General features: G+C 34.9%; 1 protein-coding gene across 1 annotated transcript in view; it reads left to right on the top strand.

Annotated features, from left to right (window-relative positions):
• The window catches only part of KCNT2 (potassium sodium-activated channel subfamily T member 2), a 359,575-nt gene that overhangs the window by 290,463 nt on the left and 51,870 nt on the right, over positions 1 to 17,242 (top strand). Inside the window, 1 exon segment of the mRNA XM_049769750.1 lies at positions 2,844 to 2,978. Coding sequence (XP_049625707.1) covers positions 2,844 to 2,978 — 135 coding nt within the window.

Raw genomic sequence — 17,242 nt, 5'->3', positions numbered from 1 at the left:
CAAAATAAAATATAAAAATATTAATTGGGCTGGGGCCGGGCGGTGGCGCTAAAGGTAAGGTGCCTGCCTTACCTGCGCTAGCCTAGGACGGACCGAGGTTCGATCCCCCGGCGTCCCATATGGTCCCCCAAGCCAGGAGTGACTTCTGAGTGCATAGCCAGGAGTAACCCCTGAGCGTCACGGGGTGTGGCCCAAAAAACCAAAAAAAAAAAAAATTAATTGGGAACTCTCATGATTATATTTTATCACATGTAAGATGTAAACAGAGAGTTTTGTAACTTTGAAAATATTTACTTACTGTGTGTTACACACACAGAAAATGAGACACACTAATATATATTTAGCCTCCCTTCTACATTAATATGACAGGGTATCTGTCTTCATAGTACTAAACATAGAGCTAGAAAGATAAAGAATAAACCTCCTGTCTACATTTTCTCATGGAAAATTTGAAATGAATGTTTCCTCTGTAAAATATGGTAAAGAATTGAAATTATCATGTTCTTAGAGGTGGAAAAGATTGGTTACACTATTGAAGCTAGGTAATTGGTGCAGATTCACTATGCTGTTCTTTTCTTTTGCTTATGTTTGAAATTTCCCTTACAAGCAAAATAAAACAAAGCCTGTGAATGCATTGAATTTACAAACACTTCCTCATACTAATACCATATACACATCATTGGAAAAGGAAGTCAGAAGTTTAGGAGGGCGTTTCCAGAAAGAGCCTGAAGCACTTGTATCTGTGATGAATTTTTTTGTAGGTAGCCATCTGGTGGGCAAAATGTGTAAAACAATGACCTGACTGAAAAAATAGGATGTGACTGTGACGTTGTGGGAGAAATTATATAGTTATGGAATTAAAAGATTAACTTGGTTATCTAATTTTATAAAATTGAAAGAAGTACCAAAATTAAAGAGAATAAATAATAAAAGATAGATCAAATTAAACTATGATGAACATAAATGTTTCAACCTAGAAATATCATTGTAAATGACATTCTATTTTTCTGCACATTTATATACATTATTAGTAAAATTTGATAGAGTACTTATAAAATACAATAGCCTAAATTTTAATATGAATTAACATATGTATAAGTGGGAGGTAGATGCTAACTGGACCCTCAGTGAAGTTGTTGGCAAGTATTAATTCAACTTCATTATTATTGATGAAATATTTATTGTTCTTATTATAATTTCTACTCATGTAAGCTTTTTTCAGAAATTTTACTTCTTACCACCTCACTTCCCTATTTTAAGTATAGATGTTACTATGTAGTAATTTTTATTGGGATTATAAAATAAGTTTTAAAATATAAGAAACATTACATTATGATAAAGTGAATTGAAAAACTAGGACTCAGACATTTTTATGGTCTATAAAGTGCTGTATCATATTTATTTTACAATTCCACTTTATTTTTTATTAAAAACATGTATTTTAGTTGTTATAAGAATGATTATAATGGATTTCCTAGATCAAAAAAAAAAAAAAAAACACCCAAGTATCTCTTGAGATTTAAACTTAGTCACATATTGGTTGGAAGTTATGGTCCAAGCCCCTCTCACCATAAGAAATTTATCTGGAATAACATTCTGTTTCCACAGTTTTAGCCATAAAATCTCTGCCACAGAACATTGTTCCTGATTCAAGCAAAATATTTTTTCTGGACTACTCCTGGGGATCTTGGACTCAAAGCTTTGGTAATACTCTCTTGCCTTATAACAGAGAAAAACCTTCTTCCAACCTTCCTATAAAGGAAAGTTATTTCTTCTCACATGTCATGGCTAATTATCCATTCAATCATGCTCTTGGACGAGATCCTCAGGTACTGCCTATATTATTTAAGAATATAAATGGAAATAAATCTAAATGGGACCCTTTTTAAAAAAAAAGTTTTGAACTTCTTTTAAAACAAAAGCTGTGCTAATCAGTTCTCATAATTCTTGGATTCTTCAGTCAACTCTGTGCATGAAACATTATTTTGCTGGTCAAATTTACTTTCTCTTACTCAGATCTAAATGTTTTAGTGTATATGAAATGAAGACAGTAAGAATAATGATGCATCTGATTCAGCCCAGTGCTGACATTTTCTTTAAATTCAGTGGAGGAATGTCAGGCCAACTTTCCATCAGTTATTGAAAAGTCTCCATATGGCACAATACATAGGAATTTGTATGCTTTTTAGCACTTACTTTATGCACACACAAAAAAAACAGCTTATTCAATCATTTATTCAAAAACTTATATTGGCTAAACAGTTACTCAGCTTGACTACAACTGATGTTTCTCTATTTTACATGCTCTTGGCAGTCTATAACCAATGAGAAGGGTATAACTTTTTTTACATACACAAAAGAGACATTTTCAAATAAATATTTTATGGATTTATACACTTTATTTTATATTAGATCTGGTCAACTAAATTAAGAGTAATATCCATTTATCCTCTACCAAAAAATTCACCCAACGTACTAAAGTACATAAGTGCTGTGTCTTTGAAATAGGATGCTCACTATAAAAGCAAAGTCCTAACAAACTATTTTAATGAGATTTCAAAATAGTGTTTTATTTACATAATCAAAATATTAAAAATAATATTTCATCATAGAATTTTGAAACAGTTGATATCTAAAAGAATTAGAAAGAATCCCACAATAGAAATTATGGCATGAGATGAGAGTATTTTCTCAATAATTCCTATAAATATCTAGTGGTGTCCATATACTCTATGAACACCACAAATAAGGGCAACATATACTCTGGGGACAAGCAGGTCTTAGCATCTATCCTACCACTGTGATTTATGAAGGCCAATTCTGTCTGTTGATTTTTATCAAAGTCTAGATGATCTACTCAGGTGTGGAGTGACATTTGCTGCCAACATGGTGGTCGTGGACAAAGAGAGCACCATGAGTGCCGAGGAAGACTACATGGCAGATGCCAAAACAATTGTGAACGTGCAGACCCTTTTCAGGTAAATGTCTGAAGAATTGGTCTTGTCCTTTACTTGGTGCTCAGCAGACTGAATCTATTTGTCTGTGTGTCTAGGAAAAGAGTATGAAATTCACTAAATTGACGTTCACTTATGTACTTAATACATAACAGTTTAACACCTTCTATGGGACTTATTTTGAATCCAAAACAATAATAAATTTTGTTCTTACTGACAGGTGCAAAACTTTAATTAACAGTTTAAAACCAACTAACAGACCATGATTGCTAATAGCAGAAACACAAATGGGAAATTGCAGAGGAACTTTTTCCTGACTTCCTGGTTGAGAGGGAACCCACATGTGGGTAAAATGAATGGATAAATGAGTTTGGATTCCCTAACCTACCCAGGGTTACATAAAGTTACCTCTCAGCAAATTTCAGCATTGCACAGTTTCTATGTACATCCATTTTGCACAAGGAGAATTTTAAGAAGAGCTATTGCATGTCCAGAATATATTTATGGTCTCACCTCTCCCCAGCCCATGCTCTATAAAGGCATTATCATTATGTCACCACTTACAAATCATTTTTAGGGAATACATTTCTATGAACTATTAAGCAGTAATTCTAGATATTTGTGCCTGAAAAATTAGTTCAGGATGGCGAAGTGATGGCATAGCTGGTAGGGAGTTTACCTAACATGTGGCAGACCCAGGTTTGATCCCATATGGTCTCCCCGAGCCTGCAAGAAGTGATTTCTGACTAAGCTCAGAGCCAGGAGAAACCACTGAAGGCCGCCGTGTGTGCCCTCCCAAAACAAACAAACAAAAATAAATAAATTTACAAGTGAAACCCATTTCACCATTCAAGGCCGGAGCAATAGCACAGTGGTAGTGTGCACGTGGCAGACCCAGGAGGGACCCCGGTTCTATTCACACTACCCTACAGAGTTCCCCTGAGCCTGCCAGAAATTCCCCGACCCCGCTCAGAGCAATTTCTAAGCTCACAGCCAGGAGTAACCCCTGACCGCCTCTGGGTGTGTCCCAAATCTCCAATCAGTTAAGTCTATCCAATTAAATGCAAAAAAATCCTAGGTCCCTAAAATATATGAGAGATCATTTATATAAGCAAATGGCCAATGCATCTACACTATATAAAGTTATTTATATTAAATGTATAGTTATATTAATGGTTTATAATCAGAAATTGTCCACATTCATTTATTATTTTTCTGTGTAAATATAAATTTTTCTGGCCTTTATTTTACTATAATTTCTTTTTTGATTTTTTTGGGCCACACCCGTTTGATTTTCAGGGGTTACTCCTGGCTACACGCTCAAAATTCGCCCCTGGCTTGGGGGAACCATATGGGATGCTGGGGGATAGAACCGTGGTCCGTTCCTTGGCTAGCGCTTGCAAGGCGCTTACCTCTAGCGCCACCTCGCCGGCCCCTGTTTTACTATAATTTTTGATGATTAAAAAAAATCCTACATAGATGATGCATTCAATATGTACTTTAAATAAGGTATTATAATGGTCATAGCTTTTAACTTGATCTATCACCAATTTTAACCTCTATATTCTTATTCTCTCAATACTACCTTTCACTTAATTTCTAACTCCCATTTCATAATATGCTTTCAACTGAACAATTCTTTGGTCTTAGAACCTGCTTCCATTACTTATTCAAATTTCCACTGCCTTCCTTGAAGAGAACTTTTCTTACAGTTTTATCAGAATTAAATTTCAAGATCATTTTAACCAACATGGTCCTGAAAATCTAAACAGAGATTTGTCAATTACTATTCTAAACTAATTAGAGTTTACTCTAATCTAATGAAATTAAGTTTTACTCTAATCTCAGCTCTTTTTCTCCCTTACTTCCGTTTACTCCAAGTTCTTGTTCTTTTAGGCTACCTACTACCACTATGCATGAAATTCCCTAGAGGTAGATGAACAAATTGCAGATATAGGATCCAACTACCCTTATATGTATTTCCACCTCACAAAAACAAGCAGAAATTCTTTCGTCATAAGTTGGACCCTAGATTACTTAATTTTAAAGGATAGCATCCTATCGCTAAGTGACCTAGATCTATATAAGAGCAAATTGTTTTAAACATGAATTTAAAAATCAAATTAGGTAAACAAACAAACTTCAGCACTTTAAAAAAATGCAATCTTCATTCCACAGGGTCCAAGTAGAAGCAAAATTGTATGAACAACAGGCATATTTATTCAAAAAGGATAAAGAAAAAGAAAGTGAGCTGGAGAAATAGTAGAATGGGTAAAACACTTGCCTTACATACTGTTGACCCAATTTCATACCCTGGCACTCCATCTAGTCATTTGAGTACCTCCAGAAGTGATTCCTGAGTGTAAAGCCAGGAGCATACTTTAACTACTAGCAAGTGTGCCCCAAATCACTCCCCTCCCACATAACACACACAAGGAAAATGAATAATGATCATAGAGCAGAGAACATAGTTTGAAATTTGGCTGCTGACTGACTTAAACTGTCTTTCTGGTGAATGAGGAACATTTACATAAACACCAAATTACCTAACCTTGTATTTGTTGATGTGGCATCTGAGGCAGCTATGGTGCATCTTGTGTTAACAATTTATTTCAGCAAAAATATGTGAAAATTATCACAGCTAATCCTCATGTCCTCATGACAATATTATCTTCTTTACATGGGAGTAAACTTCTAATAGAACTAAAGGTAACAAAAGCAGTTTTAATTATTTAATGTTTCAGTTATGATTAAAATAAAACTGAGTCACCCTGGGTGGTTAAGTAGTAGGTTAGCTGCACCCAGAGTTTGTCTGCAACCCTCACTTACACCTAATGCCTTGTTTATGCTGAAGTATTGTAAAATAAGTCAGAGATAGCAAGATGGCATTGGGATTATAGCCAGAAGAGCTCAAAGTATAATGTCTACTTTAATCTAGGCAGTCTGAACATGCATTAACATCGCCTCTTCCCATCAAGGTTACTGCAATGACTAAGTTGTTTTCTGAGAATCACTCCAAGAAGTGGCTCAGACAGATGATCACTAGCTGCTACCACTTTTGAAAAGAACAAGCCCTCACATTGTATTAAGAAAATACATTGGCCACAAACATGGCTAAGCAAACATCATGAACTCTTTATGGGAATATTTGACAGGAAGTTATTTTATTTGTAGGGGAAAATTAATCATGGGATCTTACTAAGAATCAGTATGTATTGGGCAAATAAAGATCACAGTTTGGTGTTATTTTACATGAAGATATGCTGTTTTATTTTAGCATTTGTAAGTGACTGTGTAGCTATTTGAGCCCTTGCCATTTTAGCTTGATTGTTTTGACATTCCATTTTTGTATAGAACATTTGACTTCTACATTTGCAGAGTTTAAATTTATGAGATAATATCTTAGAAAACCTTCAATATTTGTTGACTTTCAAGCTCATGAGAAAGAATGAGAAAGAAAGTGGAAGAGGGCTTTGGTGATGCATACACAAGCAATGCATATAACTGATCTGACCTCTTTTGCCAGTGAGTAATATGGCTGATTATTCAGAAGCTCATGATGGTTGTTTTGAACCCTTAATTAGATTTCCCAATATTTCTGCTTTGTTAATAAACTTCTATTCTTCATTAATTTAATGATCCTGTGGTCTATCCAGCATCAAAAATAGCAAATTCAAGACCAAAGAATCTCTATTCACTAGTTGTGTGTATGTGTAATAGATGGAGGTGGTGGATGTAGGTGTCCTCAAAATATTTTGAATAGGTTTCAACAAGGTGTACCCTATTGCATATGTATTATTTAGCATTGGAGCACAGATCTTGATGCTCATAAAATACATTTATGATTCACTCAACACCTAGAAGAATGAAAAGTGGGGCTATCAACTCAAATTAGGGCATTATTACAGGTTGGAATAAATGGCTGATCCAAGAAGTAGTTCTCCTGGTTGAGTAGTGAAATATTGCAAACTGTCATCCTAGTGCATCAACTAATACTGTAGGTGACTTGGGTGAAGTGGATAGTGAGATCAGAAGTATCTTGCAAAGAGCATGAGTGTTGTTGCACCTTCCTGATCCAACCCCCTCTGTCACTGGGGGAAGTGCATGGAGGTTATGATTGGTCAAATTCACACAAGTTCTTGCACAGTGTAGATAACTAAGTCTCACAAGAAACACTGAGCAGCCATCAAGCTTGACCTCAGCTGTACATGATCGTTAAGAACTCTACTTGAGTTCTTAAGAAGTATAACCTCAGGTTGGAGCAAGGACTGTTCCTTTCAGGAAAGGGAATCCAATTCTGTGGCCATGTGGCCAGGCCAATTAGGTTCCACAATCTCTCCCCTATTTTCACAAAAAATTAATTTAGGAAGAAATTATTTTAAAGTATTACTCAGGAAGCATGAGATAAGAGAAAAGTATTCTGAGAGAACTTGAACTCTCCAGAGCAGAGATTTACCCAAATGAGGGAATGCCCACCTCAAAGATGAGGTATGGTGATATATTGAAATGGAACTTGTGTGTCTCTCTTTCTCAAAGATTACTTTATAGGCTTGATCCAATCTGCTCACATTTGGTACTTTAATATTTATCCCACTTTGTTACTAAGGTATTGTCAAGAGAATTGCTTAGACTACTTATGCTCTTCTTTGATGTTCTTATTCTTGTTTGGTTTCTAATGCAATTTTTCCTCTCTTTAGGGGCCCCAGATATGCTTTGTGACTCAATATTTGCATGCTCATAGGTTTCCAGATTTCATGCATTAGGGCTATTGTGGGTTGGTATTATATTGATTTCTGTAATCCATATTGTTAGGACATCCCTGTTTTTCTGATTGAGACAGAATTGAAAAAAATAACTTTTTTTATTAGAGAAATCATCTATACAGCAGAGTAACCATGTCATAAATAAGCATCTGGGCTTCATCATGAATTATCTTCTCTTTTTCATGTTACTCACCATCCTTCTTGAAGCCTGCATAATTCCTTATCTCAGATATGTCTATCCTATTGTTTGCTAGAAATGAAAGCCTTATTTTCTGTGTAGCATCCATATAAGTAAATATATATGTATATAATGAAACTGATTTCTTCTCCTGCTCATCTGTCTGTCTGGTGCTTTTTAAATTATTTAATCAATCCAAAAGAAACCTGAAGCAATAAAGGGAAACTTACCGACTGAACCAAGAGAGGCCAGCAGAGATCAGAAGAGAATTAAAGCCATTGAGGAGAAGCTACATTTGCAATTTTAATACTGCTTTCTAATCAAGGTGAAAACAGTTCAGTGTGTCTTTATTCATTGTGGCAATTTTGCATTTACTAGTTTGCTCTTGTTCAATTCTTCCAAAGAATCTGTCCAGTGAGAGATTCATATACATTATTTGAAATCTAGAATAGGAATATAAAAATCTTTGGGACATTTGGTGAGTGCTCCTGAAGTACTACAAAAGATATAACTCCAGCTCCAGCCTTGAGTTGTGCCTGAGAATGTAAGCATAGCCTTGCAGTGATCATTTACTTAAATTTGTATTTTGCCTCAAGGCTACTTTTTCTTTTTGGGTTCTCAAGAAAAATGTTCCAGCAGTGTTGCCAATGGTGGCCTCCACCCCCAGGAACAGAGAAGCAGTAGCTGTGTGAAGTGGGGAGGACAGAGGTGGCAGTCTTGAGAAGGGTGTCTACCATTTTTCTCTCTCTCCACCTTCATCAATACGGAAATGCCTCAGAAATTTGGAACTGAAGAATAAACTACTCCCTAGAACAGAGATTCACATATTACAGTACCATGAGATACTCATTAAACTCTAATAAACTCCATTTGTTCTGCCTGGTGTGGTGTGGAAAAATATCCCTAACATTTGATTCTTGGGAGCTGTGGACTCAGGTTGGGAAGCAAAATTATTCCTTACAGGAAAGGAAAGTTTTTAAATTCTTCCTGAGCTTTTTAAGGTTTGTTGTCTCTCATCACAGAAGTGATTTCAGCAGTGAAGTAAAACAAATTTATTGGGCAAATAATGGAGGGGAAGAAAGAGGTAGATTAATGAACACAGCTTTTCCAGAAAGGAAAAGGCAAAAGTATACACTCTAAGCATGGGAAATTGTGCCCTAAATATGAAAGTCCACATTTCAAGAGAGGATATTGGGCAGCATATGTGTGCCACTTCCTCTGCCAAGTTATTTTACATGCTGTTTTCCCAAACTGCCCCTCTGCCTGTTTGTTGCTATGGTGGTTGCCAAGGAGGAGAGCTGGGAGCAGTTGATAGTCTTCTCTTGATTTTCTTTGTGCAGCCTTTGTTCCACTAGTGAAGCCTTATTTCCTCCCAGGGGGGATCCAACCATTTGTTCTCTCCAAAAGCCTCCATACACTTGACCTGGAATTATTTATCTCACTGGTTTCCAGGGCCCAGGAGAAGGATATTTTGTATGAAGGCCTTTATAACTTCCAGCTGGTTTAGCTTTTGGACAAGTACCCCAACATACATTACCAGGCACCCCTACCTTTGTCCCTACAATAGCAACAAACATCATTTAGAATAAAAGAATATCCCAGAGGTTCACTATCACTTCAGGTTAAGATGATTTCCACTCTCCTACTTAAAAATATTTCTTGGGTATTTTGCAATTTAGACCTTTTCAAAAAAGTTAAGAGTTTTGTAGTGAAGATTTTGTCTGGTCATTCTGCTAAATCTTTTTCCTCGGTTTGCTTTATAATCTACTCAGCACAAAAAGTCAGCTACAATGAGAATTTTGATTTCCAGTTTGAAAAAAAGTAGGTTTGCATTTTCCAGTTTCTTCTTATTCAAGTTTTACCAACGAAGGCCCTTTTGTGATACTAGAATGCATTGGATATTTTTTATAATTTTATGAACTCAGAGCTAATATCTAAAGTTGATTAGGTAACTCAAAATTTAAAATAAATTCATTTTAGAACAATACCATGGTGATTAAATAAAATAAAACAACTAATTCAAACTATTCTATCAAACTGACATAACAAAATGCCTTATTTGGGAAATATTTGGCATTTTAATGACATCTATCATTATTCTCTTTTAATTAAAAGAAAGAAATGTTTCCCTTTATTTGGTAGAAGAGGATGGCAGAGATGGGATTCATGCCTAACTTTGTATGAGAAGACAGGGAGCCTGAGAAAGCCCAAAGGGTGAAATGAACTTTTTTCATAAGTGCAAGAAAAGTAGTATTTAGTACAGAGGGTACAGAACTAAATATTTTTAGTATAAAATCAAAAAATTTTATAATCAATTTAGAAGTTTATTTGTGCAAGTCAAGTCAAATCATGCAACAACACACTAGAAATGACTAGGAAGCCATCCAACCATGGAAACCAAGGGAAATGTTGATGGAAAAGAGGAAGAAAAAAAAAAAAACAAAGGGATCATTATACTGGCTCGAGGATAAGTAGTTAAAATATTTATACAAATTGTGTGTCTATTTGTGATGGGTTGTTTTTTTGCTCATATTTTTTAACTTGAATCATTTATGTTGAGGTTTGGTATGGTTTTCTAAAATAGGCAGATAAGGTATTGTAGCTACCTAAGGACTACTAGACTTGAAGTTTAATGAATTTTAGTTTAATTTGTTTTGTAAAAGTCCAGAAATGATTGAAAAAATCTTTTTCTTTTTCTTGAATTGGTTTGTTTTATAATGAAGGTTTTTTTCCCTTTATATTGTAAAATTTAGCTGACCAGACTGGAAAGAGAATAATTCAATAATAAGAGAAATATTTGATATGCAAAATTATAAAATGCACATGTCATCATAGATTGTATTCTTTTTTGACTGGAGATTTCTACCTTATCTTGGTCTGGAGGACCTCAGCAATGACTTACTGCTATATTGTAATTATGCATATCAATGATGAAGTGGAAGAGCCAGAGCATGCACTCTTAAGTCCCATGGCTACATATTCTTGAGTGTCCCTCAAAAAGGATATGATGAAATATATAAATAAATTTGTATAAAGCTTTTTATTGATTAATCGAGTGATTGATTGATTGATTGCTTTTTGGGCCACATGTGATATTTCTCAGGGCTTAATCCTGGCTTGTCACTCAGGACTTTCTCCTGGTACTTTTCTGTGTACCATATGGGGTGCCAAGGATTGAACCCACTTTGGGTGTGTTCAAGGCAAATACCTTTCTTACCCATTGTATTATTGCTTTGGCCCCAATTATAATATTATTGAGCAAAATTTGGCAATGGAACTGGTACAGTGGTTAGCCTTAGGTACTGTTGAGTTCCTCTAAACTTCACCACGTAGAGACTTAGGACCACTGAAGCTCCACCCACATAGTGGTTGCCTCTATTCTAGGGAACTTGGTAGTCTCAGGCCTTAGCATTGGACCTCACCTAATGGTCCCTTGGTCTTCTTAGCTCCACATGGGCTATTTTCTGCCCCCCCCCCCAAAAAAAAAACAAATAAAAGTGAACAAAATCCATGTATAAAAACCATAAGATCAACCACTTTCATTAAGATAGCTAAATTGGAAAACATCCTATTCAACAAGTAGAAAGCAATTTTAAGTACAGTATTTTTTGACTCAGCTATAAGGTTATTTTAATTTTTAAAATTTTATCAAAGAACTGTGATGTGATGTACAAAGTTACTAATAGTTAAGTTTAAAACATAAATTGTTCTAGTACCAAACCCCTTCAACTAGTGCCAACCTCTCTCCACCAGATTCCCAGATTCCCTCCTCCTGCCCCAGCCTATCAACATGACAGGCACACTATAAAGTTTGGTTGTAAAGTCTGGGTCTTGTTTGTAGTAATGTTGACTCTGGTTTTATAGTAAGAAAAAAGAGGGTACAAGGTTTCATACAAAAAGACAATTATTCCCAGCTAAGGTACTCAGGCATAGGAAATATTGGTCCATGGGCCACATAAGTACTAGCACAGGTACAGAAGTGGGAAGACATATGCTTCTCCTAGGCTTGTCTGCATGTGCTAGAGGACTGCAAATGATTTAAGCATCCTGATGGTTGTTGACAGGAAAAGGAAGTTCTGTTCCAGTGACACCTCTACCCATGATGCAAGCCCATCAAAGTAACCTTTTGTAACCATGTTATACTAAATAAAAATTACAAGAAGCAATACAAATAGAATAAGTTATATTATTTTTTGTTCTTTTAGGGAATTTCAAAGAGATCATGAGTAGAGTAGCCCAACAGTATTTGGAGTATACTGCATGCAAAGCCTATATTCCACCCATTGACTTATCTCTCCAAGGCCCCTGATTAATTTTAATTGCAATATTACTTTACTAAAATATTAATACCTTAAGGAAAAAGGCATGTCATATTTTAAATGCCCTGCATTCAAATTGTAATTAGTAGTAGATTGATAGTATCGGTACTTTACAGATGAAACATTATTAAACACATTTTAAATATTGAACTATTTTGAGCTATTACAATTGTTTTGAATTTTTAACTGTTATAATACTTATAATTCCTAATAAGTTAAAGGACTCTACAAAACTGCATTTCATTATTTTTTACTTCTAAATTTTCACTAGGTGGCAGACTTGGATAATGTATTAAGTTTCTCAGTTTAAAACATTTATGGTGCAGTTGTTTTCCACAAAACAGAAATGGTGTATCACATAAGATTTTGATTTAGAAAATTCCAAAGCTATGTGTTGCTTAAATTAAATGACCAGGACACTTCAATACTTAATTTATACACTCTTATTAATACATCAGATACATTTAAGTACATGTGTGTATTTCTCCTTGATAGCATGTTTTTGTTTGTTTGTTTGTTTTTTTAAAGCAATCTAGGACTGGAACAATAGTACAGCTGGTAGGCTGGTAGAGTGCTAACTTAAATGATACTGACTTAGGTTCCATTCCTGGTGCCCTGAAACCTGCTAGGTGTGACCACTGAGCACAGATGAAGACTAAGTCACGAGTAGTGCTTGTGTGCTCCCTGCTACCAAAAAGAAAAAAAAGAAAAAGAATTACAAACAGAAGAATCCAAATAAATACAGTTTTAACCAGAATTATAAATATATAGAAGATAAAATTCTGATTTTTAACTGATGAAAATTTTCCCCCAAAATGTAATCATTTATAAATGTTTATAGCTGTTTTTTTCTAGTAAATCACTTCTCTGACTTTTTATTATCTTCTAGTTATTTGTTCCATGCTATTCATTCACTAATGTCTTTGTGCATCTAGTCTGTAACCAGTCAGTTCATTTACTATATATGAAATAATTATGCATGACCTTCAGTTATTAAATTTTTACTATTATGTTGCAAATTGTACTTTAAAGGCACATTATACTTCTTTTAAATCTCTATAAATCAAAGTTTTAAGTAACAAAGACTAATTATTTGTTGAATTGATATTAAATATTATTCACTAAATAATAATTTGGTACAATGTAATCCCTACTGTTTAGAGGCATAAAAACTATATATTGAAAAATATTAAAGTGAAATTAAAATTTAATATATAAAAGTCCAGCATGCTGTTAGATATTCTTTTTATTTATTTATTTATTTATCTATTTATCTATTTATTTATTTATTTTTTATTTTGGTTTTTGGTTTGGGGGCTACAAACAGTGACGCTCTGGGGTTACTCCTGGCTATGCACTCAGAAATTGCTCCTAGTTTAGAGGACCATATGGGACACTGGGTATCGAACTGAGGTCCGTCCTGGATCAGCCGTATGAAAGGCAAATTCCCTACCACTGTGCTATTGCTCCGGCCCTAGATATTCTTAATAATTTATAAATTTCATTTGGTCACTGGACTTCCAGTTTAGATATTCTATTTATTAAGCTAATGGAAAAAAAGTCATTCCACTGAGTAAACCTATATTCTATCATTTACTACAGTGTAATTGGAACATATTTGGCTTTTCTGCCTCAGCTTTCTCATTTCCTTTTTAGAGAATTTGAGCATGAATATGAAACTTGATGTTCAAATAATTTTATGTAGCTTTATATTCATTGCTTTAATTTGCCACAGTTAATATTGCCAAGTATTATCTGTTCCATGTTGAGATGTATATCTTTAGTGTAAATAAGTTTTATTTAAAAATATCTCTTAGACCAAAACTTAGTATAGTGTATAGACACTTGTTTTGCACTCAGGCAAATGGGAGTCAATTCTCAGCACCACATAAGGACCCCTGAGCACAGAGCCACAAGTAACTCCAGAGCACTGCTGGGTGTAACTCAAAAATAAATTAATCCAAAAAAACAGAAATAAAACTTTTAAAATCTCAAGATTTTATTATTTATGAGCTCTTAGTATTTACTAGGTTTACCAGGGAAATTTGTGCAAATAATTGGTATTTTTACATCAAACCAATCTAATTTTTTTAAAGTTTGTGATAGAATGAACCTCATTTTGTAAACTCTTATGTCTCTAATTACTCTTCAGAGAATCAAACATCTAAAAAAGAAACCATGAAGGTCACATATTTTTCGTATTTCTCTATAAACTATTCTATATAAATTATAATGTTATTCATCTATATTTCACTAAGCCATAAATTAATAAACAAGAATTTAGCTTACTATCACAGAAGATTATTAAATTAAAGAATTTAGGTACAGCCCAGGCTCTGCTAAGGAAATATTATCTGTCTAACAGTTGTCCTTTCACAATAAAGTGAAAGCATAGATAAAATCCACCCAGGTTCAGTGGATGGCACAGTACAATAAATGGTGTAAATCTCGTGCAAGGGATTTAACATGGAAAAAAATGGCTCTCATTTTAAATCTTTTCACTTAAATTTGAGAACTTTTATTAGTTAGGGTTTTCACATTTATAAAATGAATAGAAAAGTGAAGAAGAAAGTCCATTTTTTTTTTGGTTTTTGGGTCACACCTGGCAGTGCTCAGGGGCTACTCCTGGTTCTACATTCAGAAATTGCCTCCAGAAGCCTAGGGGGCCCATATGGGATGCTGGAGTTCAAACCACCTTCCTTCTGCATGCAATGCAAACACCTTAGCTCCATGCTATCTCTCCAGACCCAAGAAAGTACATTTTAAATGGATATAACAACACCAGACAACAAGAGAATGGTAACACCATCACAACTAAGAAGTGGGAGCTAAAATGTACAGACTCAATATTTTCATAAATCAAATCTCATTGCCAATACCTCCTTTCCAAAACCAATGATAATAAAGTTTCTATAATTCATTAAGGGTAACAGTGACTGAAAACAAATATCAACTCCAGAAGTAAAATAAAATAGTGTCAGTTACTTGGAGGGGGTGAGTTGAGTTTGGGATGACACCCAGCTAAGGAGTGATCTCGAGCAGTGCTTGGGGGACCAAGTGTAGTGTTTGAGATAGAACAGGGATTAACTTCATGCAAGCCTTAATCGTCTATGATATCTATCATGTTAGTTTCACTAGTTTTAGTGCTAAAAAGGGACGTTTATTGTTAATTTGTTGGCAATTTTTAGGTATATTTAAATTTTCTAGATATTCATATGCAAAAATACTTGCTCTCAAATTATACATGAAGGAATATCTTACTTATATTTCTCATGGTTACAAAGAATGTTTATCACAGAAAACTTGATATATTTTGCAAAATGTTTAAATAGGTTAGGCTCACAACTAATAACAGTAAACTAAGAAAACATAACATTTTCACAGATAACGCTAAAAGAAAGTTGTGTTTTTGTGGTTTTGAATTTTGACACTATGCCCAGAAAAGCTTAGGGGATACTCCTTGCTCATCATGGGATGCCATGTAATAACCTGGGTCAGTCCTGTGCAAGGCAAATGTGCTCTATCGGTAGTGCTATTGTTCTTGTCCCCCCAAAAAGTATGAAGTATGAAAAGAAATTGATTTTAATATCTTATCAGGATGGTGACAAAGTCTCCTGAGATAGACCAGTAATCAGGATGTTGAGGCCACAGCAATAACACACCTCTTATTATGTGGAGACTCTGTCCCTCAAAGAATGGTATATTCTTAACAAATTGGCATGGGTACTTGAGGGCATAGAATGTTATAAACTCATCTTTAGAATTTTTTGATTACAAGGACTATCCCCTATCATCTGGGCTCTTAGACTGGGATATGAATCAAAGCATCAGGCAGGTCAAAAAAGGCCACATCAAATTTAAATGAAAATTAGGGCACACCTGGGATTCATATCTTTTATGAGGGGATATCTCAGGGAAAGATTGTACAAAGAGAGGTATTGTTTCATTCTACTCTGAGAGTAAAATCATGAATTTCTCAGAGAGAAGTCATGTTTATCAATGAAAAATTATCTGCCTGGTATTCTCAAGACTATATTTTCTAGGGGCCAGACTAGTGGCACAGGGTGTAAGGTGTCTGCCTTGTGCAGCTAGTCTAGGACGGACCAAGGTTCGATCCCATGGCGTCCCATAGGGTTCCCCAAGCCAAGAGCGATTTCTGAGCATATAGCCAGGAGTAACCTCTTAGTATTACAGGGTGTGGCTCAAAACAAAATATATTTATATTTTTTTCTGAATTTATAAGGTTCTCTAAACCTTCAAAAACTCTAAATTTTAGAAACATTCTCTAAACCTTTTAAATCTAAAGCTTTATAGATGAAGTTTGTATAGACCTTTTTATAGGGTTTTGTAGCAGCTGTTTCTAAAACTAGATGGAAGTTCAAATGCTTGAGATTAGACTTCTAGTGCCTTTATGCTCTTCATTTACTTTACTTAACAATATTGTATTCCTAGTAGTGTTGTAACATCATTCTGGGGTGCTTAGTGACTAAATAAACCCAAAGCATCCTGTTTTAAGTTGTCACTTATCAGAAGAGGATTACTTGGGCAACTTGAGACAGGCATGGCTGAGCCTTTCAAGATGATTTTTCCTATAGCACTTAACTTAATTCTCCCATCTGAAAAGGTGTGGTTCTCTGTCAGGCACCAGATGAGATGTCTGTCCAATGGAGACTCGATGATCTCCTTACTGAGATTCGCATAGGAGAAAAATTTATTTCTTAAGATCAGCTCCAGGAACTGATTTGATTTTGAGTCACTTATAGGGTAATAGATGTCCTGTATAATTCCAGTCATTGTAGAGCCTGTGTTCCAATGATAGGAAATGTGAGCAGTCTTAGCTCATCTAAAGGTCATTTTAAGAGGAATCAAGTTGATCATCTCATGCTTCAGATAATCTCAAAACAGCTGAAACATAAAAGCTATCCACAGGTATATAGAAACTGATAGGAATCAGACCATAAATCAGAGCAGAAATTGGAAAAATAATATCGCCAGGTTTTGGGGCTTTTTGGGCACAGTTTCTCTGGA

This window comes from Suncus etruscus, chromosome 3 (assembly GCF_024139225.1).
Source record: "Suncus etruscus isolate mSunEtr1 chromosome 3, mSunEtr1.pri.cur, whole genome shotgun sequence".
NCBI classification, from domain to species: domain Eukaryota; kingdom Metazoa; phylum Chordata; class Mammalia; order Eulipotyphla; family Soricidae; genus Suncus; species Suncus etruscus.
The sequence above is the reverse complement of the archived record's forward strand: the minus strand, read 5'-3'. Positions and strand labels throughout refer to the sequence as shown.